This window comes from Scaptodrosophila lebanonensis, unplaced genomic scaffold (genome assembly GCF_003285725.1).
Source record: "Scaptodrosophila lebanonensis strain 11010-0011.00,11010-0021.00 unplaced genomic scaffold, SlebRS2 tig00000001-arrow-pilon, whole genome shotgun sequence".
NCBI lineage: Eukaryota > Metazoa > Arthropoda > Insecta > Diptera > Drosophilidae > Scaptodrosophila > Scaptodrosophila lebanonensis.
The window spans coordinates 3,149,808-3,177,401 of NW_022060529.1; the positions used below are offsets into that span (position 1 = coordinate 3,149,808).

Below are 27,594 nucleotides of genomic sequence, written 5' to 3' on the forward strand. Positions count from 1 at the left end.
CATAAAGGTTTGTATCTATAAATATTGTCACCAGGCCGACGTTTTGAGTTGAACTTGTCGTGCTGATGGGGCAGCTGTTCAGTAGTGCGTCGCCTCTCAATCGCTGCGGTCCGTGCCGGTATCAGTTCATATATCTACATACTTGTATATACATATGTAATATATACATATACATAGTAGACCTACTGCCGCGTTCTTCTTCTGTAATTGCATAAATTTGCCGATCAATTTGTCAATAAGTAAGCAAAAAAAAAAAGTTATTGAATTGCAAGGGCAAAGGTCTGTGGATGTACTCGCATGTGTGTGAAATAATTATACGATACTGAGAGCTCTCAGTTACCTTTGTCAATTGGCACAATAAGCACAACAACACGTTTGGTATATAAGTATAAGAAGTGGTACGCCTGCCTCCCTCCCTTCAAGTATGCAACACCTGTTACGCGTTTTGCTTCGTTGGTAAAAAGAAAAACTGAATTACAAATAAAAATATTAAATATGAATACTTGTATGTTGGAGGGCTGACCAAATGCTAAGCTAAGCGCAGCTATACGGATTTATTGCATAGAAGAGTGTGTATGTGGAATTTATCCGTTTTTATCCGCAAAGTCGAATCCGGAAAAGGGTAGTAAGCAGGGTGTGGAATTTATATTGCTGTTAAGGAAACAGCTTTAAGGAAGTCACGATCTCATCTTTCGGCTTACCGAGTTCGTAGAAAGCAGCTCCTTCACACACACAGAAGTCAGCCCAACTGACACGCCACTTAACACGAAAATCAATTAGGCATAATATGCTGGCGTTGTCGCTGTCGCTGTCGTTGTCGTTGCCTTGGCCTCTGTCTCTCTCTCCATTTTCTGGCGAGGACTCGGTCGCAGCCACCCTTGATGCATTGCATACTTACAGGCGTAACGCAATTGACAGTGAAAATAAAATCAAACGGCAGCAGCATGCAGACACACACACACACACACACACACACATACATTTACACGTATACAATGAAGGCAATTGAGCGGAATCATCCCCATCTCCAGCCACAGCCTCATGCTGACTCTTGTGGGTGTGCGTGTGCGTGTGCGTGTCGATGGCTGCGTCGCCGTCAACTGCAACAGGCAGATGGCCCAACAAGTGGCAGCGACTGCGACTGCGACGCAGCCGATGCTTTTGGCATTTTCTACTGTCGCTGCCATCGTTTCATTTCGCATCCTGCGCTTAGTGCGTCCGCCTCGTGCGCCGTTCGCATTCAGTGCGAGATGAGATCTCGTGGCTGATGGACGTGTTCTCGTTTCCACACAGTGCAGTGCTCGCAGCAGCAGCAGCAACGCCAAAAGCCGCCAGACACTTGTGGCATTTTTTAGTTCAGACTAAATATTCAAATTACTCTACACATTCGCGTACATGAAAATGTAGTTTTGTTGTAAAACAACAACAAAATCCAAAGTAACTACCACCAATGTGCGTTGAAAAGTGTGTTAAACAATATTTAAAAGCAACTCCACAACCAATCCGACAAAAGCCATAAAATATGTGAAAATATTAAACATAAACGGGTGTAAGTTATAACTAATTTTATTCAATATATGAAAGAACAAACACAATCCAGTAAGAAGCATACTGGACTAAGTTAAAGCCATGGCTAATTTGATACACAAACAAATTAGTTAGAAGAAACTTCTAAAGAAATATGTTGCACATGTTGTAAAGTGCATTTAAAAAAAATTATTTTGTTTTCATTTTGCTCATAAAATATTGATTGAAATTCATATGAACAAGGGGATTTAAAAACCCTTTATTTATTAATTATTATAGCTGATGATGTGATTATATATTCTAGAAGATAAGTAAAGTAAATTTTTCTTTAATCATCTATTTGGTCGGACATTACTACTTGGCTACAGAAATTGTTAGGAGTGGAATAAACATTTTTTATTTGAAGTGAATTTCATTTAAAGTAAAAGTAAACAAAATTCGAAAAACATTTTAAAATACAAGTAAACGAATTGACTTGCAAATATTTTACAGATGAAGTAGTTCAAGAAATACGCTAATTTAAAAAGTCAGCTTAAGGATATTTCTAAAATTGTATCTTGTTTCAGTCAGTAACTTAAAAAATATAGTTCCTCTATTGATCTAAGTTCCAATAAATGTGAGTGCATGAATGCTATAGGTTTGATAGACCCAAGTCATCAAAAAATAAAACCAGACGTTTCTTTTTATTACTAATCCATCTTCATATATCTGTTATAGTTATTGCAGTAGTACAAGTTTTATTAAATTATCTTAATATTACAATGCATTCAAGCGTTTATTCATTCAAAGAATATTTTGCAATTCAAAATAAAAGTACATTTATAAACTAATTTATTACACATGCGGAAATCGTTAGCGCTTCACATATTTCATTTATTGCCAATGTCTGTAACCCGTTTCGTTTATACTCGTATCTTCAAAATCTCGCCTTTGGGGTTTTTTTTTTTTTTTAATGAGAACAGCAGTTGAGGTGAAGATATCGAGCCAGTCGATTAAATCCAAACTTGAATACTTAAGCGGTCAGTCAAGGGAACACAACAACAAGAAGAACGACAAAAATAATTTAAAATACAACGTTAGGCATTTTTGTGAATAAATATTCGATATTAAAAGGTACGAGCAAAAATTTGTTACGGTCGGTAAAGTGAGGGGCGATACAAACAAACATATTATATGTACATATGTACATAATCTATGTAAAGTCGGCCGCGCTCATATTTACGTTTGGTAAACAAAAACCAACGCTACACATAGGAATTCGTGTGTGTGTCTTTGGTTTGCAGCGTAAAGCAAAATCAATTTCAATTTATTTGCTATTTGCATTTATTTAAAAAAAAAAGCAAACACAAAAATAAAAACAAAATTTCCGCTCACTGATAAGCAGTCGGTATCGAATTTTTCGGACGAATGCCTGGGCATGAGCACTTGTTGAGCTGACAATATTTTGATGGTTGGTTTTGCAGTTGGGTGTTTTGAGTGTTGACTGCAGACCATGGAATGGCAGCTCAACAGATTGTTGCAGACAACTGCAAGACCAGAACGAGAGAGAATGTTACAGTCAAGCTAGCCGGACATCGAAAAACCCCATACCTAAACAAATGTAGTTATATCAGAGCATTGGAAAAGTAGAAGAAAGAAGTGGAAGAGCCAGCATTCGTAGTACTTTAAAGAATTGTAGTAAGGTAAGGAATCGTGTATAAAATACGTATGCAAACTGTAGCTTACGTTGAGGGTGGACAAAATAAGGGCAACAAAATAAACTAGTGTTACCCTGAAGAGTCTACAGACCAATGTGGGTTCAGATATTTCCGAAACCTAAGCGTTCATTTAGATGGACGAAAATGTCAACATTTAATTTAATCTTAAACCGATATTGTTCGTTGCTCAAATGTAGCCGACATTGGTATGGAACACAGAAATTACTGCCCACATTCAACCAGTTATTTCTTCCGGTGTATACTTCTTTTCAGGCTCTTACATGCACCATTAGAAAGTCTAGAAGTGTAAGTTCTTTCTCTACTCTCCTATTAGGAGGAAAACAAATCCCATATAGACAATTGGGGAAATGCTTCAGTCATAACGTAAAAGGTGTCAAAAAAGTTATTATTGAATAAAAAAGGGATGATAAGAATTTACCAAAAAGTGGACGCAAAAAGGAACAAAGTCTCGAGTCCCAATTCTCATGAAAATTTTATTTATTTTTGTTCGTGTTTTTGATTTCCGAGTCGTAAAGCTTACTTAAATAAAATTCAATATAATTTTTCATATAATTGAATTGTAATCAAACCATGCTCTGCTCATTGCATGTTTGTATATAGCTTGTGCAACTTATTTCATGCGAGTTTTCTATAGCTAATCTAGCTGATAAATAATTCCAACCAACAATGTTCGCTACTGAGCAAAAGAGTCTAGGTGTTTATTATTTGATCTTGAAGCGCTTAGAAAGTCGACTTACTGTTGTTCCGAGAGCTTTTGCTTCTTTTTGCAACAATTAATCCAATAGACAATAGTTTGTTATAATATAAAATAATAATATAATAATAATTATTATTCTCGTATAACTGAAGAATCCAATAGGCTCCTTTGCATCTAAGCTTTTCACAAAAGAAAAACCAAGGGAACCCCACACTGATATACTAGTTTATTGCAAATTACCTAATGAAAGCAAAAGTAACAGGCCGTACAGGGAGCTACTTAAGTCGTGCTATCAACTGTCAACATTCCACAAGTGGCCAGTCAACTTTCATCATTGTCTGTGGCCACAGGCAGACCGACCATAACAAATCCCTTACAAGCATTTCACTTTTAGTTAACAGTGCCTTTGTCCCACAGGAACTCTCCAGCGTACTGCAACTTCACCCTACAATAACAACAACAGCCGAAACCCACACGCAACTATAGCAACAAATCCTCAACAGCAACGTCAACAGTTTACAGCTACAATTGCAAAAGAACCAACGCCCTAATAGCAAATAGAAGTCCGCCCCCTTTTTGAAATAATCACAGGAAGTCAACGAGCGAACAGACAACTCGCCGACCCACACCCGATATCATCAACTCCCGAAACCACCAGCTCCCCAGTGAACAGCAGTGAACAAAATATTTGCAGGTAAGCTCAGCTCAAGGGTTCGAGGGCATACGCGAATAGCATTCTTACCTGCACAGTCACAATTTATTCATTCCTTCGGCTTTGCAGAAGCTCTGATGCTCTTCCTTACGTTTTGTGCTACACAATGAAAGCACAATTCTTATATGACCCGGAAATCGAGAGCGTATTTTGGTAGGGAACAATTGTTTGTACTTTTAAGATCCATTTCTTGTGTGTTCTACAAGTGATATTTCGATTTTTGGAATATCCGAAATTATTCAACAAAGAAGCTTGGTTAAATTTTATGTAAAGAATGAAATTTCTGCTGCCAAAATGCTAACAGGTTAACAAGCTTCTGAATTGCATAAAATACTCAAAGACGTCTAAGAAAAATTTGCAAACGAACAACATCCAAGATGAAAACACCACTTCATTCAATAAACTCATATTTTGAACTGTGCAAACAACAAAGATCAAGTGGCTTGAAAATAAGCGGTTTCAGGTTACAGTCACCTACCGAGTCCAACTATAGCTGGGGGAACAAATATTTCTGTATGCAAGAAAGTGAAATGTGTACATACGAGTATGAATAGCTTTGGAATTGAATTTTGATCTCGTAAACTTCAACCTCAGAAGCAGCTTATCATTTGAGCCATCTGACTTCTTGGCTGTTCGTTCGGTTCGATTCACTTAAGAAGATATTGTGAAGGGCATAAGCTCATGAGATGCAGCTACAGCAAAACTTAAAATAACTTTTTAGGTGTAGCAATTTATAAAATCTGTATTATTATTGTTAGCTAAAATAGCTTACTAAACACACATCGCCCTAATTGGTATTGCACTCGTTATAAGCCAAGTGTGCCAATTGTTTATCAGTTACTTTGGCATCGATTTGCACTAATTAGCCAGGTTTGTTATTGCCAGTTCTACCCTTAACAACTGAACGCAGCAGGCAGCTGTAAATATGCCGCAATTAAATGAATTGCTAGAGCCGCACTGCTGCCCGGCTATAATGCTTCTCCACCCTTGGGAGAGCATCAGTTGTGCGGTCGAGCTTCTTGTTAATTTGACTTGTGGCTGGCTGCTGTTGCATACTCGTATTTGACCATTATGCATTGGAGTGTGGACGGTGGAGTGTTATTATTCCGCTAGTATTCAAGCAGAGACAGAGAGTTGCTTGTTCGCATCGTTGTCCAATGTCATTCATAAAATGGTTAATTAATGCTATGAAATCTGAAAAATGAAAACAATTTAAATGAAGTTGCGTGTCGAACATCTGAACATCAGTGTCGTAGAGGCAAGTACGCTAAACGCCATCGTAGTCGACGCTGCTGACTGTGCGGCGGGCGTTAAATTTTATGCAATTAACGCAATACATAAATAATGAATAGAGCAGCGCACAATTAAATCTAAAAAGTGAGTAACACGTGCAACTGAATACAATTTATTCTGCTGGCAGCTCTCTAAGGGCAGGCTCACGGGCCGTATGCGCAATGTTTCTTAAAAACTAATTTAATTGCAATTAAAACTGATTTGGAAAACCAAAGCAGCGCTCTGAATTGATTTCATCAGCATTGAGTTTGAAATGGAATTTGAATCTGAATTTGAATTTGAATTTATGCAAATGCATTTTTAAATGCGTACTATTGTTTGTTTGATTTCTTTTTCATTTTTTGTTGATTTGCATAATTTTCGCGAGATGCTCGGGCCGTCCTCGTTTTCCCACGCTCATCAAAAATTGCATGCTTATTGATAATTAATAATTATTAAAATGTGCAGTTCTTTTTTAATGTGAGTTCTCATTTGAAATTCAAAGACGGCCTGTACGGTGGCTGTATTATTAATTTACTTGTACGTATATTTTTGCTTGCTCAGCACGTCAGAATTTTTGTGTTCGCTTTTGGCTTTTATTAAAACAAATGACTAGCACGCGCAAAGTACAATAGCAAACCTTTTAAATAATACGAGTATCAAGCAGCCTCAGTGTTGCAAAATTTGTTGCTGTTTATTTGTTTTTCCATTTCATTTATTAAGTGCCGTGCAATGCAGCACAGTTTTTAGTTTGTGCTCAGAATTTGCGGCAGTTTGACGGACAGCGGCAGTGTGGAGCGAAGAACGAAAAAATAAATTAAATATAGCATATGTATAGAAAGTGAAAAGTGTGACAAAGCATTTAAAGTGAACGCAAATTTCAAATTAACTGCTACTTGTGCGAATGTGAGTTGTTTACCTAATTAAGTATTTACTTACGATTTAAATGGCAAAAATTACAAGGAAACAAATTTAAATCAGTCTAACTGACTGATTTGTGCGGCTGATGTTCATTAATATTATGGATGCATCGCATCGCATTAAATATAATGATTAAGTGATTTTAATACAAAGAAAAAGCCCCTCCCAATCATTCTATAAAAGTGACACCACTTGATGCGCCACCACCTCAAAAGTGCAACAGACTTTCAAGTGAAGCCACGCGAATACGAATCAGTTTATTTATCAACAAAAAACCGCAAAGGATGGCTTAATAATAGCAGAGACATCATTAAACAAATTGTAATAGTCAGACCCCAACATAATTCTGATAGTCTTCAAATACTGTAAGTTGTTTGTTCTACATACAAGTATTTGCAACGAGTTTTTAAAATCAAATTTCACTAATTACTGAAGTATAAATTATTTTACAATGTAAATTCAAAATATGTCTTACAAACCAACCCATGAAATCAAAAGACTAATGCAAACTTCTGACACTTTGCTTATTTGGACTTAACATATTAATGATCATATGATTAAATAAAACGAATCAATGAACCTCCATATATCTTTAATAGAAATAATTATAATCTCTACCTGCCATATACTGGAATATAGAATTATCTTTAGAATATACCACCCAACACATATTAAAATAAACAAAATTGAAAGTAGACAAACGGTTAATAGCTTCTTGAAAATAAAGAATTAGTCGTTGAGGAACGAAAAAAAAAAAATAAAAATTAATAACACCCCATTCCGATATTTTTGGCTCCCTTTATGGAAACACATTAATGTAAGTTCATGATTATAACAAGATATTGTAATAATCTTTATTACAAACCCAATTGAAAATGAATCAAGTACTTATTCAAGCTTTTGTTTTGGAGCTCAGCAAGCGTTTAATTGTAGGTTGTTGCACATTAGTGTATAGTAAGTGCTACAATGTGAAACCTTCCGTGTGCCGTACAGCTCACCCACAGGCTGTTGAAAGCAAATTAATCGGCACATGTAACTCAACATTTAGTGACTGTTTGTTAGTCAGAGCAACGCGCAGATGGCATCAGTTCTAAGTAATTGGGAATTTGAAAATCTGAGTGCAGTGAGACAAGCTATCCATGAGCTGCCTTGCTGGCTCGGTAGCTAATTTACATTTGTACATTTATTTCAATTGGGCATATGTATGATAATGATCTTGAATGGAAAGCGCTGCATTATCAATCAATTTGTCGGGAAGAAAAGAAAAAAACTGTCAATTAAGACGATCGGTTGTTTGTCCTCATTTCCACACTCACTCGTCATTCATTGTGGCACGTTCTCAACGTCATAAACAATCAATTCTATTGTGCCAGACCCACTGGCCACTATGCCATGTATATATATGTATATATATATATTGTATGTTTTATCCATATATAGTGTATTTTAGCTTAATGTTTACTTTTTTGTTGTGCTGTAATTTTTATGAAAATATTTACGAGTTTATTTACATCAGCGCAAGTGTTTAGCGTTCCGCATTTGTTCACATGAGACCGGGTTTTTTAGTTTTTTTTTTTTGTGAGCACAACAGTAGACAAGTAGAAACATATTTCATAGATATGAAGAAGAGAAGAGGGGGAAAAGGGCAACAAAAGTTTGTCAACGCTAAATGCTCGAAATAAACTGTGGAAAATGTGGGGAAATTAAGTTAATTTTTGGCAGTAGAACAAGTTCTTCTTACACCAACATCGAGCACTCAATCAAAGCTGCTTTCAATTTCAATTCATTGGCACATCTTCCATCTTGCTCTCAATTATGACAGCTTTTTGATTTAATTGACTGCAAGTTAATTCAATTTTTCGCCCATGCCCAGCCACACTTTCGACAGACGCACCCCTCCCACCACCTTACCCTACCCTTACCCTGAATAAATAGAACGACTGGGTGTGTGTGTTTGTGCAACCCTCAAGAAGAGGCACTGAGAAAGGGCGCTCGTTGGCAGCGTGTGATGTTCCCTTAAACGAATTAGACGAAAAATTCAATTTGCGCCGTTCGCTATGCAACAGAAATTTTCTTAAGTTTTTCAAAATGGAAAATTGCGCATACGCCGCATGGCGCCAATTAAATGAATATTTACATTTTTCGAGCATTTTGGCATTGTTCGCGAGTCAAATAATATTACATTCAAATTAGAATGTGTGTGAACTAGAAGTTGTGCCACTGCCTCTGGAAATCAAATTTAAATCAAAACTTTCATACTCGTATACTCGCATTTTTATAATTGTCTTTTAATTAGTGGAAATCGTTGAAGCGCAAACGAAGGGCAACAACAACAATAAATAAAAATGTATCATCATGGGGTGCCCAAAGCTGCTTACACAATTGTGCACATTTTTGATTAAATTAGAAGCCAAGACGTAAATCGCTAACAAGCTGCTTAACTTTGTCTTTTCCCTTCCAACTTCCAACTGGCATCTTCCTCCCCCTAGTTACGCAGCGGCTAGCAACACAATATGCAATCGACTGATGCGGGCAATGGTGGACCAGGAAAATACACGCACAGCACACCACAGCAGCAGTCACAGCAGCAGCAGCAGCCAATCCAGGGATCAGTCAGCGGCAGCGAAACCACCTCATTCACCATAAATGTTAACAATCAGCCGGCAGCCGATACACCCAGCAAGAATCCATTCAAACAGCAGCTGGACAGAAATCAACAAAATGGCAATACGGAAACCACAGACCGGGGCATCTTGGGTGTTGGAACAGCGAGCGGTGAAGAACCACAGAGCTATCAGACGCAAACACATGTGCGTCAAATGACAGGCGGCGTGCCACCGCCGGATCAGTATAGGCAGGAGGATCCACGCGCTGCCGGATCCTGGTCCGCTCTCAAAACATGGATGGTCAGCTGGCGCGGCTCAAATCGTCTGGTGCTGGTCATTGTGGCCATCGCATTGCTCCTGGACAACATGCTCCTCACCACTGTGGGTAAGTGTCCCTTACTTCTACTCTTGCTAAGTGTCGAAAATGGTGGGTGGGAGAGCGTGAAGTGCATAAATCTGCCGGCCACATTAGCATTTCATGACCATTAATTATCTTGACTATCTGCCAAGCACTCTTACACTTTTACAATGCAACGCAATCACCTGGAAACTGTCCATTTCTGTCAGCCCAGCGCCAACTCCCGATGGGTTAACTCCCGCCAGGCCATAAAAATTACCACAGAGCGCCACTTAAGCTAATGAATGTTTCCTGACAGGCGCCGTCCGCTGTCTGTCCAACACTTGCCGCCATTCAGTCACGCAGTCATTTTCTCAATTCAGGCAGTCAATCAATTCAGTTATCATGTCGGGGGGTGTTGAGTGAAGTCAATGCTCTTCGTATTTATTTTATGCATTTGTGCTTGGCATTGTGAATTATCTGCATCATTTATACTTTAGCTTAGACTCAATAAATTATGTCAGTATTTAGAAAAAAACTCTTTTAATGTTTAAAGTGAGGACACGATGTTGTCAAGATAGTAAAGTTAAGGCTAAAAAGCATCTATAACGTAGTCTATACGAGTATAAGCACAATACCTATAACAAAAAATTTCCAAAGCATGCATTAAAAACGATTGACTTAATATTGCTCCACTCTTGCAAATTGGTTGAATATATTCAAATAAAAGCTAATTATCTGACTTATCTGATGCGCACCCGCAACCCTCAGTGGTTGGAAAGTAAAATGAATGTTATTCCCCAAAGCTGTGTTCCCGATTCCTATTTAATTCCTATTCACTGAAGTGAAATGAAACCCTATCGTTAATGAGAAAAATAAAAGCGTGTTTAAAACACAAAAATTGGGGGAAAGTGAAAATAAATATAATAAATTAAATACGTAACAGCCTTAAAGAATACAAGTAAAGTTTACTTATAAATTAAGTTATTGCATTTTTTAATTTAATAAATGCTTGAAAAACAAAAATCAATTGAAATTGGTTTAATACTTATAACAGTTATATGTATATTAATTCCCAATTTTAAAAAATTGATAATAAATTAATTTATTACGTTAATATTTTAATGTATCGTATGTGTAAAAAAAGGTTTTCCATAAAGTTATGGAAAATTAGACTATCGTGCACCAAACCCTCGATCGATTGCTGAACTCAACTTTTCTTTTTAACGGATAAATGAAACTTAACTTGTGACAAGTGCAAACGAAAGTACAATTGAATTGCTCTTTACGGTACTATTCTCACCATATTTCTATTCTACACTACAACTTGTAAATCACTATAAGTTCCAAATCTTGTACGGCACAATATACATGTTATACTTACGAGCAACTTTCTTATCTGAGAGTACAACTTTCAGTTTTCAAATGTAATCTTGAGGATGGAGAGCTACAAAATAATCCATTCGAGATATTTTTGAGGAACCATATCGTTTATAAATTTGGATTTTAAATTATCTGTGCCTGAACAACTTTTGACAAATCCGTAGGACACCCAACATAACTTATTTCGCTTACAACACATGTATATGTGTTGATGGCTCTTTCCGATATTGTATATATTTATTTTTTTAAATGTATCAATGTATATTTATTTGGATTTCCAACTTCCGTTCTGTTGCCACGTAATGGAGGAAATTTATTCCCAATATGTTCTGAGCTGATCCAAGCTCGCAGAAAATGTTTGTCTTACTCACGTTATTTAGTTTAAATACATTTGGCTTTAATTTGCAAGACGAGCATAAAGCAGCATCAAAGCTCTAATGAAGCGAGCATTTTAACATACGAGGACTCGTACTAGATTCGAACCCACCACCATCTATAACAACAACTAATCAAATTTGGAGTGTCATTATTTGTCTGCAGCGTTCGATGCTCGATATTATCAAGAGCCAATGCCACAGACAACAGACAGCAGGGGAGCAGAGGAGGTTCGTTTCAAGTGCCGACAGTCAATTAAATAAACACGCATTGCCAAGCCTCATAGCCGGAGAGCCGTGGTGGCTTCCGCCGGAGCTGTTGCTACTGCGAATGACACTAAGCCGAAACGAAACGCTCCGAGCGCTCTGAACGCCACAACGGCCACAACGGCAATGCTTGGACCGAGTGCTTATGTCAAGTATCTGGACAAACATATGGACGTGAAGAGTCAGTCGAACGGCTGACCAGCCGGTCACTTGACAGTTGTCCTGCTCGTTGTCCTGCTTGCAATGTTTGCTGCGTCTGACAACAGACAAAGAGAGAGTGTTGGGTTCGTTGGGTTCTGTCATTCGCTCTTATCCCGTCCTTTTTTTAGCTCCTGTGTTAAACGGTTGTGGTCATGAATTTAAATCAACAAGTGAGGGGCATAAAAAAGAAGACCCGATGACAAATAGACAAACCAAATCGCAGCACACTTCACCAACTTGTTGAAACTTGCGGGCTAAAAGGCACGGAAGTGAAAGTCAAAGGAAAAGCAGAAGTGGAAAAATGCGCAAAAGAAATAGAAAAAAGAAAACTATTAGCTCAACTACCGCTTGCTTTCCTACACCCCCTTTTCTCATGACTCTCGCAAATCAAAGCTACGGCCTTCCCTTTTAGTAATGAGGGGGGTGGCTGGGTAAACATGCTTTTAACGTTTGACTTGAAGCATTTTCACTTAAGTGCTTTTCACTGCCTTAAAGGTGTCAGACTGTGAGTCGTTGGTGCTGTTGTTGTAGTTGGAGATGGAGCGAAAATGCGAGAATTACTTTTGATTATTACATTTGATCTTTGGCAATGCGCATAATATGCTCATAAATTAGATTTAACCCAAATGGTACTCGTATCTCTGGAAATGGGGGGCCCTTGATTTATACATATGGGCTTATCTCAAGCAGCTGCATATTTCGAATACATATAGTATAATAGAAACAAGGATTGTAGTGCAAACATCACTTAGAATTGCATATTTTATTAAGAGCACATAAAACATTGCCAAGGTTGAAGCAATCATTTAGACGATAAGGCGTAATACTCATCTTATAAGTACATGTACAAGTATATATATATATATATATTTTCGTTTGAAGGGTTCACGACGTCGTTAGGCAAATAATTGTTAGAAAGAATTTAGTTACGCTGTTAGAACATTTCTTAATAATTCTTACGCACTAAATTATTAATTTTATTCAATATTCCGTCCTTTAAGACATGCTTTTGCTGTTATAAATATTTGTAGGTACTATTTTAATTTTTATAGGTATTAAAACTATGCTAAATTTTGAAAACATGTGTACCTCATGATTCTTTCGTCCTCACCAAAATTATTGCCATTCCTCTTTTAAATTATGCTCCAGCTTAAAGGGGAAATTGTTCAATATCATCACAAAGACATATATTTTTGAAAGTCTCTTGTTCAGTAAAAAAAAACTCACTAGGATACTGCAGAATGTTTTGATTCTAACTGCTCACCCAATTGCTCCAACTTTATATACTTTTTCGGTTGAGGGTTTCGTTGTTTCATGAAATGATGGCAGACAAAAACATTAACCTACGTCACAATCTACATCACAATCTTCAATTAAATCAATCAGGAATCAAGGGACTTTTCAAGGTCTACTGCGAATAAATTTTCCATCCATTTGAGCTACACCTTCTTACTATTCCAAGCTTTTGGCCATAGCCTCCTTCTCAGCCACATCCACAGTCTCCAGCTTATCCAATTTGTCCAGACCAGGGGGTCGCTTCTTTGTTGGCGTCGTGCTCACCGAACGTGTCTTGCTCGTGGCTGCCGTCGGCGTTAATAGCTGATCGAAGCCGCCGGAGCCGTCTTTGCTTAGGGAAGCGCTGCGTGCGAAGGGGAAATAGGCATTCAGCTGACGCTCCAGAACATCCTTGTTAATGCTGGTATCCCAGATCTGTTTTTGGATGATACTGCTGTAGCGCGCCTCGAAACTTTGCTGATGGCGCAAAATTTCGGACGCATTCCGATTCTTGCCGCCTGGCCGCTCACCCGTGGGCGTGGCTGGCTTAAGCGGACTTCCCACAGAGTCCTCGTCCGTGGACATTGGTGGCAGCGTTCACTAATTGCCGGAAAATTAAATGCGCACTAAACTTTGCTTGTTAGTCCTGATTGGGTTCGGGAACACGTAATGCTTTTTTCAGTCTAGAAAGCGCAACCTGCCGCGTGCACGTCAGAAACGCGAATAAGTCACGGCATTTCACTGTCTACTTGGACTGCCTAGGCACAACAACTTTGGCAACTATACCGTCGCTGCCACTGCCAGTTGTTATTACATGCACTGAGAGAAAAATTGTGAAGAATTAAAACATCTTCAAAACATCATGAAATGCTTCTTTCCAAAGCAAAATTCACAGTCTTTGCTTAAACGAATCGTGTCAGATGGACGAATAAATTGGTAAACAGAAGTGCAATTCAAAAAATAAAATAAACTCGTATTGGCTAGTAACTAGGAGCGTCCGTCTACCCAGTTTGGTTAATGTGCGCTCAGCCGTTTCCGAAATCCAGTCGATCATCCAGACGAACGGACGGACATGTCTGGATCGCGATCCTTCAGACTAACTCAGAAAATCAAATCCCATTTTCTTTTGAGTGTACCAATTCTCGTGTATTTATATTTATATGCCTATGTATTGTTGTGCATTTTCTTTGCTTTGACAAAAAGAAGCAAAAAAAAAAGAATGAAAAGCCAAACGTCAGCGAAGTTTCCGCGACGTAATTGCTGCCAGCGTGCCATTGTCTTTGGCTTTGGTTGGGGGCTCGCCTTGGGGAAAAACTTTTGCTCCCCCAGTTTCCCCTCCCCCAATGCTGCAAAGGTCATAGCTTTTTCAGTGTCGCCAACATACGAAGGCGTAGTAATCTTCATCGTTGTCGTGGTGGCAGACCCAACAACTCATTGGCGTATTGAAATCGCATTTAAATGATGCGCGTAACTCATATAATGGCGTCAACGATGGCAGCGTGTCAGGTGTTTTCATGCCCTGCCTGGTATCACCATAAATTCTAGGAAACTCCCCATTTGTTATTGCCAATGTAATGTTGTGCTTACATCTATCCGATTGTATGTATAATGCCAATAATTAATTTACGGCTGTTTACGTGTTGTCCCAAAATAATTTCTCTGCTGTTTTTTTGGGAACGAAGAGGTGTTACAAATTCCAGCTAAATTATCGCTAAGGTATGGGTCTATTTATTGTGAGATATGAATTAATAAACGGCAGCTGAAAGTTGAAAAAGTGACTAATAAATGTAATAAACGGAACAACTTTAAGAATAGAACACAGCAATATTTTTGAAATATTTGAACTTTTAGGTATTTCGAAATCATAAATTATTTTCATTATACATATGTAAGTTGTGTGCATTTTAATTAACAAATTCAGATGCAATTTATTTGTCGTTAATTTTATTTAATTTGGTAACTCATTCATGAACGATGCAACTTATTCGTCGATATTTTCGTTTATTTGTTTAATTCCAAAATATACGATAAAACGAAAAACCAAAAAAATGAAAACAAGTGAGGAAAGAGATCAATTAATCGGCACAGAAGACAATAAAGGAACTCAGTAGTTTCTTCTATATTTACCGATTAATCGAAATCAAGGCGAAGGAAGCAAACTAAAGCCAATAATAAATACATATTATTCGGTACAGAAATTCGGTTCATAATTCAGTTTTTTTTCTTAAGCAACCAATAAGAATTTAATTACAATACACCACTGGAAACCACATGTATACTTTTTTATATTTCAAAAACAAGAATTGTTATTCAATTTTAAACTGATCCACTAGTTTGAAATTTGTTTAATCATAGGCAATTTGGCATTTTTTTGCACACAATTCCATCGAAACGTTTATGAGACTCTAAACTCCATTCAAACTTCGTTGGCGCCAAAATACTTTCGTGCATTACTATACTTATTGCCCACAAAATAACCTGTTCTGATGATGATTACTCTGCATATTACCCAAACACCCAAAGTCTATGACGCCAATGTTGAGTCAACAGTGAACCACGACCGGCAACTTGAAATCAAAACAAAGCTCAGACATAGCGCGTGCCGCATGCTTCTTAGTGGGGTAGCCAAAAATAAACTTGCCACAAGCAAAAACTTTCAATGGCAACACAAAGGGCAAAAATCGATAATAAAAAAATAAATAACAGCAGCGAGTAAAACATAAAAAATGAGTGGTAAGAGTTGCTCCTCAGCTCCCCAAACCAAGGATGTCCAATGAAAACAAATAGCACAAAGATTTTCACAAAACAGAGCGTATAATCGGATCAGCAGGTGTGTCAACTATCCATACAAACAACTCCTGAGTACCCTCGAATATAATTATAAGCTCAACACTAATAGATAAGAGTCTGTCTGTTTTATTCAACATCTAGAAAATAATTTAAAGATAATACAGAGATGGGGAAAAGATTCTCCCAGCAAATACAAATAAATATGTTTCTTTAGTTAATCAATTGTTAATTTATTCGATTACATAGTATTTGAGCATAAACAAGTTTCTTACATTTAAGTACATTTCTTTAATTTTTTTACCGGCGAAGAGCCAAATCTAGACCACCCTTTCCATGTAAAGAAGTTCAAATGCAAGTTAGTTCGTAGCTCTTTAAATACGAACTTAGAAAAAGCTTAGAATTAACCACAGAGTTTTCGTTGCTTTCATAAAAAAACAGAAATTTAAATATTATTGGCAGAACTACAAATAGAAAAACAAGGTATTTAATTAAGATTAGCATTTGAATACAATCTTTGTTTTGCGTTTTATCCAAAATTCTCTTGGTTTCATTTCAAGATGTTAAATCTTGGCTTTTTGGCTATTTGCTTAGTGCTTTTACTTGTATTAACGACAATTAGTATTTATGTATTAAATGGCTCAGCATTTAACTGCCAAGCAAAAATTTGTCGACGTCGTTGCTGGAAACGCACCCGCTCCTCCCTCACCAACTGGGCCGTGTGTCTATTTAGCAAGCTGGATATGGAATAGAGGCAGAAGAGTTGCAGCCACAAAAATAAAATGAATATGAACCTGTAGAAATTGGCAAGAGCTATGACCAGATAATTCATTAACGAAGGTTTCTCCTGCGTAATCATACGGAAAAAATAGACAGCATGCCAAGAGTTGAAGCCAATGAAGACCAGAAAAAAAGCACATCCCAGTAGACTAAAAGCACGCTGGCGGCGACACAACTTCTGTATGTCCAAACCGACCACGAATAGATCCTTTTCACAGCCAAGCTGATGATTGAGATACAGGGCTATGCCCCGACTACCAAACAGTGCTGGCAACAACACGCCAATTGTGGAAACCATTCCCAATAGGCGTAGCACCAAATTGACGAACATGTTCAGTCCTGTGCTGTCCACCACTGGCTGCACATAGTCCTGCCAATCCTCAAGCAACAGCGCCAAGTTCACATATCCATAGACCGCCAGATGGAGTACGCTGACGAGTATGAACGGTCTCGAGATCTCGAATCTATTCCTACGCTCATTGTATGTGAAGGGAAAGAGTCCAGAAGCCCGCATCGCAAAAGTAGCCAACGTGAAGGCCTCGCCCAACGAGCAATCGGCCATGTTAGTGTCGAAGTCAACTGAAAACTGCCAACGTTTATTGGCGAAAGCCACTCGAGAAGTCCCGCGGGCTGTGCGTGCACATACTTGTACAATCGATACCAATTGATGTGATTGGGGAATTATAGTAGTGCAAAAATGTTATAGATACTGTCTCACTAAATTAAGCAGCAGACGACACATTGGATCGTTTTTACATTTCACGGAGTCGGAATATTATCTGCTGAAAAGCAGGACTACCACAAAAAAATAAAAATAAAAAAATCCCATATAAATAACAAAAAAATGTAGACAAAAGGGTTGCAAAAAAACAACACCTTAACTATTAACATTTTTGACTGCAAAGAAAGAAGGCAGTTTTTACACCAAGATTTAAGACTAATTCATACGACTTTTAGCAACTTTTTTAATCAACTCGCTTTATTTCAATACCTATTTATTGTTTAAATGTTTGGTTGTTTTTTTTTTTTTTCTCCCTCAACTTTCATTTTCTAAGTTAAGTATTAGCACTTTGAAAAATAAACAGAAAATAAGTCAGGATCGGCCGTTTCCTTTCGTGTTTCCATTTCGTTGGAGCTTCCAAACACTATCGTCCATCTTAAAATACTATCTTCCAAAATTCGGAAATGTGGTATTTAATTACTTTTGGAAAACTCATGTCAAATTAGACAGAAACGCAATTCAGCTAACATTAAAATGTTTTAGAGTTAAGAATTCAGAACCACTAGTTTTGGTTTTCTTAGAGGGATTGTTGAATATTATTTGTGTTAATCGAAAGGATTTAGTTGACATAATGAAATGATTTTGTGTTAAATTGTGAACAATTAACATAGCTATATTATCGCCAGGTCCTTAGATCTGGCACAGCTCGCTAAAAGTAACGCTGAGTGAGCTTTGCTGGCCATCTTCGCTGCTGCCAACGGCGGACAGAAGTCCTTTTTTTGGCAAACTGGGCATAAATATGTGCAGCTGCTTTTTGCTGTCCACAGCTGATGCCAAGCCACGCCCACTATGCGGAGGAGTGCGGCTGCTCTCCAAGTGTGGCTGTTGTTGTTGGTGCGCTCTGGGCGAGGGTGTGGCACCATTGTAGAGCCTAGCCGAGGCCAGTTGTCCGGCTAGACGTCTCGTGGTGCTGGCACTGTGGCTGAGAGCGCACAGATCGATGTTTCGGGCAGCCCGATTGAGACGCACTGGCACGCCCTCCTTGTTGAATATAATGGTGATGGGCTTGGCATTGGCTGGCGGCAAAGGTGGTGGCTGTGTTGCTGCAGCCTTGGCTGATTTGCGAGTGCTCTGGCTACGCGGATGAGCTGTAGGCGCACGTTTTGGAGCACCACCGCCTCGTCGCCCGGGCTCACCACTTTCTAGTTTAAGGCGCACATGGGCATGCTTTTGGCTCCGCTGCGCCCCACTGCGAGGCAGTTGCGCGCTGCTGGCCACCATTGGCAACTCGGACTTGACTATATCCTTGCGACCGGCAAGATCCAGCCAATTGAGCACACGCTCCGCCAGACGCTCCTCCGGATTAATGGACGTATTATTGGACAGTGTGGAGTGTAGATCCTGCAGCGAGCTGCGACGGGAGTAAGGCTCGAGCAGGCTGTCCGCGAGCTGGCCACGACTGTGTGGCAAGTTGTAGTTCTTGCCACGACTCAGCAGCCAAGCACGTCGCTTGGCATGACGCGAGTAGCGACTGACTGTTCCGGACGTCAGCTTACAATGAGCTGCCTGTTGTTCTTGTTCTTGCTGCTGTTGTTGTTGTTGCTGCTGCTGCAACGTCAACTTGGTGGCATCCAGAAGCAAATAGTCCTCCAAATAGTCAAAGCTATCTTCGCAGTCAGCTTCCTGCTCGCACAGCTCGTAGGATTGTGTGCCTGCAGTCGGGGTTGTTGACTGTTGAGTATTTAAGAAACCCCTAGACTATTAAATCGGTCCACCTACCTCTGCGTCTGCCGAGCTTTTGTCGCTGCGTCCAGCGTTGCCGTTCTCGGGGCTGATAGTCGAGTATGAAATGACGCCGATGGCTGCGTGCGGCATTTGCCGTCTCGAGCCAAACTGAACGCACAAAAAGCGGACGACTGGACGACTCCCAAATGGGTCGCATAGTTCTTGCTACGCAACTAAAGCGAACGCGTTGACGTGGCCGCTAGGTTCGGCCTATTATCCTGTGAGTGTGTTTGTTTTTTTTTTTTTTTGTGGCAATTAATTTTTTGGCATATTCAACGGCATGTTAATGACAAACAACTACAACAGCAACCGCTAGTCCAATGCGGGAATTGTTTATCACACTGCCTGTCTAGCAACTGTATTGCCTATATATTGTCCTCCTTGTCGTCCCAGACGTCGCCCTCCTCGTCGTCGTCTGCGTCTTTGTTGCACTTCCGCGCTGTCATGCCAGCGCTCCGGTTGCTGCCTTACTGTCGCCGTTTGTCGTGTTTGCCTGACAACGACAACGGCGATACCCCAGTCCGGAACCCTCTAATACCCTTAATAGGCTAGTATCTGTAGTTTCGTTAAGGCTTAAATTCTCTTGAAAATTTGTAGCAAGTTTTGGAATACTATAGTATTCCTTCTAAATTAATCAGCCAGTGAGATCTCAATTCAATACAAATATTTTGGAGAATTTAATTAAAATTTCGTGCTTGTTACTTTTCGTACGAGTTTAAAGTTCAAAATTGGCAATACAACTCTTTCCCAATAACCCTCAAATAGTACTGAAGCAAATTATATCGTTTATATTTCAGTTTAAAAGTATTTTCACAATTTAACGATTTGGATTAAGAAATTCAAATCGTAAAACACTCTTGGAGAATACATTTTTATGGACTTAAAGAAGAAAAATCAGCACAACTTATTTAAAATATGTATACCTTGAAAATAAAATACAATTTTAAGAGTTTACACAAATTGCATTTATCTGTTTTACATGCATAATTATATTTTTGATATACTTGATTGTTTTAAAATCCTAATAGATATTCTTATTGCTTTATTGGTCCGCTACAAATTGAATTCATTATTTTCATATTGAAACAAACAAAAAAATGGAAGGAAAATCGAACAAATCCATTAATGGAGTAATTTATTTAGTTCTTTAAAAAAAGAAAAATGGTTAAAAATTCTATTTATCCAATCGATCAGGGCCATTTCAAATATTGCAACAAAATTTGATCAAAATCGGTTTAGTAATATATACATTGATAGATTATATATACCTATGCAAAAATGGAACTATTAAGTTCTATAACGAATTCGAGGGTATTTCTATTTCAACTATTGTGATGCTATTTGGGATACTCTGTTTGTTTGGCCGACTGACTGCATGCCAACGCCTGCCGACAACCATCGGTCGCCTAATGCCGACTTGGGTTGCGGTTTAAGTGTCTTTGGCACGCGAAATGCAGGGCCTGGTTGTCAGCCATCCACCATCCACGAACCACGAACCACCACCTCCACCCACTAGCCAGTATTCCTTATTTACCTTTTTTTCGTTTGTCAGTTGCACGTGTTTTTGATTTTTGTGTGCCAAATGCTTGGAGACAGTTTAATGAGTTGCACGTTACTATACTGTCTAGGTTTGGGGTCTTCTAAAAATTACTTGTCAACTTCTCTGTCGCATAATAATGCCACGTTAATCGTCGGCGTTGCATTTTAAGTAGTTATCATTAATACAACAACAAATAACTTTTCTTACATTTCCGCTGACAATATTTTTCTACTGTGGAACAACCAGCACTCGATTCCTCCCGCTTGACTTGGCAATGGCGCCAAATGGCATGTCAGAGAATTTGGCCGACATATATGACAGTTTAATGTTAATATGCCTGCTATTGCTCATAGGTTTTCACTTTCGTTTTTTTAGTTTTTGCAAAAAAAAACATCGAAACTAGGCACCGGTTGACACGATTCAGCATGAAGTGGCTCGAGTGATCCTCTGTTGTGTTGCTTCAATAGTCACACACATATATAGTATGTATGTGTGTGTGTGTGTGATTTTTTGTTGTACACAAAATACATATTCATGAGAAATCGCTGACATCAAATAAAAGAAAATATAACCGGGCCTTACACTACTTGTACAAATTATAATCTTTACATTTGCATTTCCTGTTAAATAAATTGGTGCCTTGTCTGTCAGAAACATAGTTGTAATCAACAATATGTTCAATGGAACTCATTAAATTGTTACGGCATTTAATGGAAAATTAGAGATACATATGTATTATTCGATTAATGGGCAACATAAACTATTGGTATTGGAATTGGCAAATCTTAAGTAATTGAATTTAATGGAATAGCTACAGTTTTGAAATTCTTATATTACTACTAAAAACCACAACGTAATCTGGCTGAAAATGTCCCAAATTTTTTTAAAAATTGGCATAATAATTCAAGATTAATTCAAGCTTGTTCTAAATTTTGTTAAATTGAACGTTTTCATCTGTTTTCAAATATACACTTTAAGTTTAAGACAACCACCTATTATTTCAAAAAGAGGCCGATTGAAGTTCGTTTCTGTATCTCTAAGTTTGATTGGCGCTTGTTTTATTTAAATGTCTTTATTCTCAGATCTTAATACTGGCAGTTGTATTTTCATTTGGTCAGATGTGTTGCTTTCGCTCATAATGATAAGAACCAGAAATCGTTAGCTTTTACAGAATTGTTTTCAACTTTTACCACCACATACTCATATGTATTAGGGCAAAATGTACCATCCTTCCACAGTTAACTATCAGACCCACTCAGCTAGGACGAACTTCGTATGTGCCTTTGCCGCACATTATGCCAAAAGCTCTTCAGGCTAATAGCAACAGGCCAAACGCAAACGGCCGTCACTCAACGCTGTTCTGGCCTGAACTTGCAACTCAATTGAAACATACCCGTGGCAGCAACAACAACAGTAAAAGCCATTACATACATGCGGTGGCAATGGCTCATTGAATGAGCCTCGGCCTCGCAAGAGGAAATGCAATTACCTCGAACTAAGTGCAACAACAGACAAGCCATGGAGGTGCTGCTAACTGAGCAGCAGGGGAGGGGTTCAAAGGGCACCTGTCCAAAGACTACCTGTGCCGGTTCGGGTGTTGATAATAAATATAAACACAGTTGAAACATGCAATAAACAAATTGAATTTGCGCAAAAGTGGGCAAGGGAGTCGGGCTGAGCTGAGGTTTGGGGTCTGAGTGTTGTTGCTGTTGCTTGCGGCAAGTGCTTCAAGTGAACGCTTCCGTGCCAGACATGCAGAGACAACAACAACAACGCAACAGCAGCAACAACAACAATCAATTGAAGACAGCAGGCACACTGCAAGCCAATTAAACGCGTCAACGTCAGCAGCAACAGCAAAAGCAACAACAAAAGCCCATGCGGCGTATGCGCAATTTTGCGTGCTTACTCTTGTTTCAGTGAGAAGGGGAAATGGGGGATCGCTGCCAACTCAATTAGTCAAGCAATCTTGGCATAGAAAGTAATTATAAAAACTTTTTCTAGCAACAACAATTTTGTGGCCTAATGCAATTTAGTTGCCTGGCAAATTGTTTTCAAGTTGGTGCAGCCTGCCATCTAGCGCCATCTAGCGGTGCGAACCATTCACATTTTAGGGCTTAATTGTAGGCAAATTATTTTCACAACTTAATTACATGACAAGTTGCGTTTTACACACACCCGCAGTGCCCATCATACCCGAGTTCCTGTACGACATACGACATCCGGACGCGCCGCTCGACAGCTATGCACGCACACCGCTCACACTGAACACCCCGCCACCCCCCACAGTCTGTCCATGCAACAAGGATGGCAGCGAACAACAACTCGAGGTATCCACACTGAGTCCGGAGGGTAAGTTGGCGGCGGCTTCGTTACAATTATTATGGCCAGGATTAAGCCAACGTTTCGCTATTTCGCTATTTCAGAAAACGAAACGCTATACCGAGAGTTGGAGGAACGTCACAATGAACTGGTGGGTGAGACGGTTGAAGTGGGTCTGCTATTCGCCTCGAAGGCCTTTGTGCAGCTGCTGGTTAATCCGATTGTAGGACCGCTGACACATCGGTAAGAGGCAAGCATACCAACTCAAACATTTACTTTCGTAAAACATCTATTTCTCTTCTCTCCTTTTCACTCAATATAGCATCGGCTATAGCATACCCATGTTTGCCGGATTTGTGATCATGTTCCTGTCAACCATAAGTAAGTTGGATGACGCGAAAGAAACATTAAACCTATTAAATATGCTGTATTTTTGTAGAATTCTATATATAGATAGATAGAAACGTTTCCAAAATTTATTTTGATTAAAAAAATTAAATTTTGATAAAATAATGCACGATCAATGAAAAAACTTCAACAAATCCAACTCAGATTCATTTTAAGGCGAAATAGTGCGTCATAATAATGAACGTGTGGTCGACTTTATATGGCAAAATTTTTTGTAGAGAGGAGGACAACGGCCTCCCCTGCCCCCTGCCCCCTGCCTACGCCCTTGCCCTGAAGAGCGTAAGGGTATATTGACTTTTTTTTGTGTTTGTAACACATCGTATTATTATTACTTATTATTATTTCATTAGCGTGTAGTATAATGATCGTTGAATTGTGCACTTTTCAGTCTTCGCTTTTGGACGCTCCTACTTGGTGCTCTTCATTGCACGCGCCTTGCAAGGCATTGGATCGTCCTGCTCTTCGGTGTCCGGCATGGGCATGTTGGCCGATCGCTTCACCGATGACAAGGAACGCGGTAATGCCATGGGTATTGCTTTGGGTGGTTTGGCGCTGGGCGTGCTGATTGGACCCCCTTTTGGTGGCGTAATGTACGAGTTTGTTGGCAAATCGGCGCCATTCCTGGTGCTGGCCGCATTGGCATTGGGCGACGGCTTGTTGCAGCTGTTCATGTTGCAGCCTTCCATACAGAAGTGCGAATCGGAGCCGCCCTCCCTGAAGAGTCTGATCAGTGATCCCTACATACTCATTGCCGCCGGCGCCATCACTTTTGCAAATATGGGAATTGCCATGCTGGAGCCTTCGCTGCCGTTGTGGATGGTGGACAATATGGGTGCTACGCGTTGGGAGCAGGGAGTGGCCTTCTTGCCCGCGTCTATAAGCTACCTAATTGGCACGAATTTGTTTGGCCCACTGGGACATAAAATTGGTCGTTGGTTTGCCGCCTGCTTGGGTCTGGTCATCATTGGTGCTTGTTTGATATTTGTAAGTAGCTTAATTGATTCATATTATTATTATTCGTGGAAATCAAGATGAGGCCGCGTTTTTTTATTGTTTTCAATAATTATTTGTATGCGTTGTGTTGATTTTTCAAAAGTGAAAAACAGTTTTTAGGAAGAAATAAATAAAAAATTGTAATGGCAGTCATATTTTTACAAATTGATGATTAAATAAAAAGTTTTTAAACAAAACTTTGCAAGCTAATAGTAGGTAAGAATGCAGTTGTCGGAGGTTAGGAAAAATGTAACTTCTAATCCCCTTTGTTTATTTATTTAATGTACTGGTATTTATAAAAACAAATCCCTTTTGAGTCCGCACTACATTTTTGTAATGATTTTCTCTCCCAAAGTGAACAAAAATTTAAAACAAGAAAGGAATGCTTAAGTAGAGCAGGCTCAACTCTTAAATACCCCCACAAAAAAATAATTAATTTAATTAATTAATTAATGTAATTAAATTAATTAATGTAATTAAATTAATTAATGTAATTAAATTAATTTAATTAAATAACTAAATTAAATATAAAATATTCCATACATACATTTACATCAGAATCATTGGCCTGGTTATATGGCCATAACTTTCTTTCTAATTACCCTATCATAAAACTTGGTATACGGATATATAATCACTAACCAAATGTTAGTTCAAAATTCCAAGAATTACGGGAGTTATAGAAAATCGTAAATTGGGGGCGAGTGGGGGGTGAACAAACTCGTCCTTTCTCGGGCTCAGGAGAATCTGTATACCAAGTTTGGTTATTCTAGCTCTTATACTTTCTAAGATCCTTGCGTTCATACAGACAGACGGACAGACAGACGGACATGGCTATATCGACTCGGCTTGTCATGCTGATCAAGAATATATGTATATACTTTGTGGGGTCTGCCACGCCTCCTACTGTGTGTTACATGTACACTCGCACAAAAATAATATACCCTTGAACGCTTTGGGTCGTAAAATCAACTCTTTAACATCGAAGAAGGTTTGCAATTAATTAAATGAAACACTAGCATACCCCTTATAACATTTTCAGGTAAAGACTATAACTGCTATATAGAGATAACTTCAATAACTTGTTGGCGAACGCACTCTTCCAGATTCCCATGGCCACGAACATTACACATCTGATTGTGCCCAATGCCGGCCTTGGCTTTGCCATTGGCATGGTGGACTCTTCAATGATGCCCGAACTCGGATATTTGGTGGACATACGGCATTCGGCTGTCTATGGCAGTGTGTATGCTTTGGGCGATGTCGCCTTCTGTGTGGGCTTTGCGGTGGGACCGGCGCTCTCGGGCTCGCTGGTGAAGTCAATTGGCTTTGAATGGATGTTGTTTGGCATTGCCATACTGTGCTTCATGTACGCGCCTCTGCTGACCCTGCTGAAGAATCCGCCCACCAGCGATGAAAAGAAGGTGCGTATGGCTAGGGAAGCGGCAGCCGCCGCTGCTGCGCAGGCGGCTGCACAGGAAGCTACCGCAAATTCGATTGCTCAGCTGACGGCTTCCTGCCCGGCCATTATGCATGGCATGGAGGGGGATAAGCATGGGCTGGATGGCATGACGAATGCGGCCTTCGAGAGCGAGCGGCTTTGAATCGATTGCTTTAAGTTTTATTTTATTTTATTTTCCAACATATGTACACAATTAGTAGCAATTCGTATTACCCTAATGCTTTGCCCTATTTTTTAAGTTTTCAGCTTTAGCTTTAAATTGTTTTTAGTTTAAGGTTCAGCTTAATAAATGTTATTTTATTATCATTTTGCCTGAGTTGTCATTGTCGTGCCCGCTCTGATAATCGAAACACTAACCTCTATCTATATATTCCTTGCAGTCTTTGATTTATGGACGCGATCGGTCACAGGTACGTTATGTCACCTACCAGAACTACGATGAAGACGAATAAAATGCTAACGATATTGAATTGAAAAAGCAAAGTCACAAAAATGTGACCAAAAATATAAAAAAAAGGGAACCAAAATTACCAAAACAAAATGTCACAACCAAAAATATCAGTAATATCATATGAATTCAATGAAAATTGTTATTATTGTTCAATGTTTGACGAATACTATATACATATATTCTAACCATATACAAATAGAATGCTTACAACTACTAAGCATATCAATGAATAACCTCCGAAATCAAATCAAAATATACCAACTATAAACCTGATGTATTACACATACTTACTACTATATAGTATATTAAGGCCACAAGCACCAAGCCAAATTTATCTTTATACTCGTACATACATATATACCAAAGCAAAGGCGCAACAGAAGCCAAAGAACAAAAAAATATTGAAAAAAACAACGTACATATATAGTATACAAGTATACATATGTATATCTTTTTATTTACTACAAGTATATTTCCTTATAGAGATTATTATGAAATGCCGCTTCAAAACAGGCAGCTAAAACTGTTCGCTACAACGGGTCTTGTCGAAGATAGATATACTATACAATAGAAGTTATTGGGTTACATTTTTGTAGGAGCAGGCAACCAGTTGAATAGTTTTGGGATTGCAAAAAATAGACTCAATTCTAACCACATACATTCATACTACTTATATACTCTACCTATGGCCTAAGGGACCATTTAATTACAACATTTTCATTTTATTATTTCTACACAATCTTAAAACTTGGGAAATCGCAAACTGCGACCCATCGATCTATTGTGCAAATAAATGTGGAACCAATAGTAATAATAATGTTGCCTAATTAGCTAGTAAACACAAAAGTGTTGTGAAATGGCATACAAAAATCTAAACACTGTTAGATATTTCTACGTACAGTCGTAAACAATTGAAGCAACAGTTTCGAGTGAACTAAAAAAGTTAAAACTTAAGGTATAAATGAATTATCTATAAAATTATTTGAGCAGAACTCACAACTAAGCTCAACTGAGTGAATTGAATAACGCCAAAGAAAGATTTAAAGAACCCTACT

The 27,594-nt window shown here is 38.7% G+C and overlaps 3 protein-coding genes across 7 annotated transcripts; 1 reads left to right on the forward strand and 2 right to left on the reverse strand.

Annotated features, from left to right (window-relative positions):
• The first annotated feature begins 139 nt into the window (after window positions 1-139).
• LOC115626137 (synaptic vesicular amine transporter) lies at window positions 140-27,370 on the forward strand. Of its 5 annotated transcripts, XM_030521431.1 has the most exons (9): window positions 1,307-1,549; window positions 4,360-4,636; window positions 9,337-9,838; window positions 23,088-23,255; window positions 23,330-23,468; window positions 23,548-23,606; window positions 24,022-24,617; window positions 25,733-26,050; window positions 26,469-27,370. In XM_030521431.1, exons 3-9 carry the CDS (start codon window positions 9,361-9,363, stop codon window positions 26,538-26,540), a joined length of 1,830 nt encoding a protein of 609 aa, XP_030377291.1. In that variant the 5' UTR covers window positions 1,307-1,549; window positions 4,360-4,636; window positions 9,337-9,360; the 3' UTR covers window positions 26,541-27,370. The 5 variants fall into 5 exon arrangements, with proteins under 5 accessions (XP_030377267.1, XP_030377258.1, XP_030377291.1 ...); XM_030521407.1 differs by lacking the exons at window positions 1,307-1,549; window positions 26,469-27,370 and adding an exon at window positions 140-239 and having other exon boundaries at window positions 25,733-26,394; XM_030521398.1 differs by lacking the exon at window positions 26,469-27,370 and having other exon boundaries at window positions 1,306-1,549; window positions 25,733-26,394.
• Window positions 13,468-13,875, reverse strand: LOC115626855. Its single transcript, XM_030522361.1, has one exon. The coding sequence runs from the start codon at window positions 13,873-13,875 to the stop codon at window positions 13,468-13,470; it is 408 nt and encodes a 135-aa protein (XP_030378221.1).
• LOC115626165 lies at window positions 18,269-19,520 on the reverse strand. Its single transcript, XM_030521443.1, has 2 exons — window positions 19,358-19,520; window positions 18,269-19,290 (listed from the first exon to the last, which is right to left on the reverse strand). Exons 1-2 carry the CDS (start codon window positions 19,518-19,520, stop codon window positions 18,269-18,271), a joined length of 1,185 nt encoding a protein of 394 aa, XP_030377303.1.
• Window positions 27,371-27,594: the final 224 nt, after the last annotated feature.

What these genes read in the sequence shown, in the direction of transcription:
- LOC115626855 (XM_030522361.1), bottom strand. Translation starts at nt 13,875, where the DNA reads ATGTCCACGGACGAGGACTCTGTGGGAAGTCCGCTTAAGCCAGCCACG.
- LOC115626137 (XM_030521407.1), top strand. Translation starts at nt 9,361, where the DNA reads ATGCAATCGACTGATGCGGGCAATGGTGGACCAGGAAAATACACGCAC. An exon ending in GTAGGACCGCTGACACATCG is followed by an intron (nt 23,469 to 23,547) that starts GTAAGAGGCAAG and finishes CACTCAATATAG; the next exon opens with CATCGGCTATAGCATACCCA. An exon ending in TTGGTGCTTGTTTGATATTT is followed by an intron (nt 24,618 to 25,732) that starts GTAAGTAGCTTA and finishes GCACTCTTCCAG; the next exon opens with ATTCCCATGGCCACGAACAT.
- LOC115626165 (XM_030521443.1), bottom strand. Translation starts at nt 19,520, where the DNA reads ATGCGACCCATTTGGGAGTCGTCCAGTCGTCCGCTTTTTGTGCGTTCA. An exon ending in AAAGCTCGGCAGACGCAGAG is followed by an intron (nt 19,291 to 19,357) that starts GTAGGTGGACCG and finishes CCCCGACTGCAG; the next exon opens with GCACACAATCCTACGAGCTG.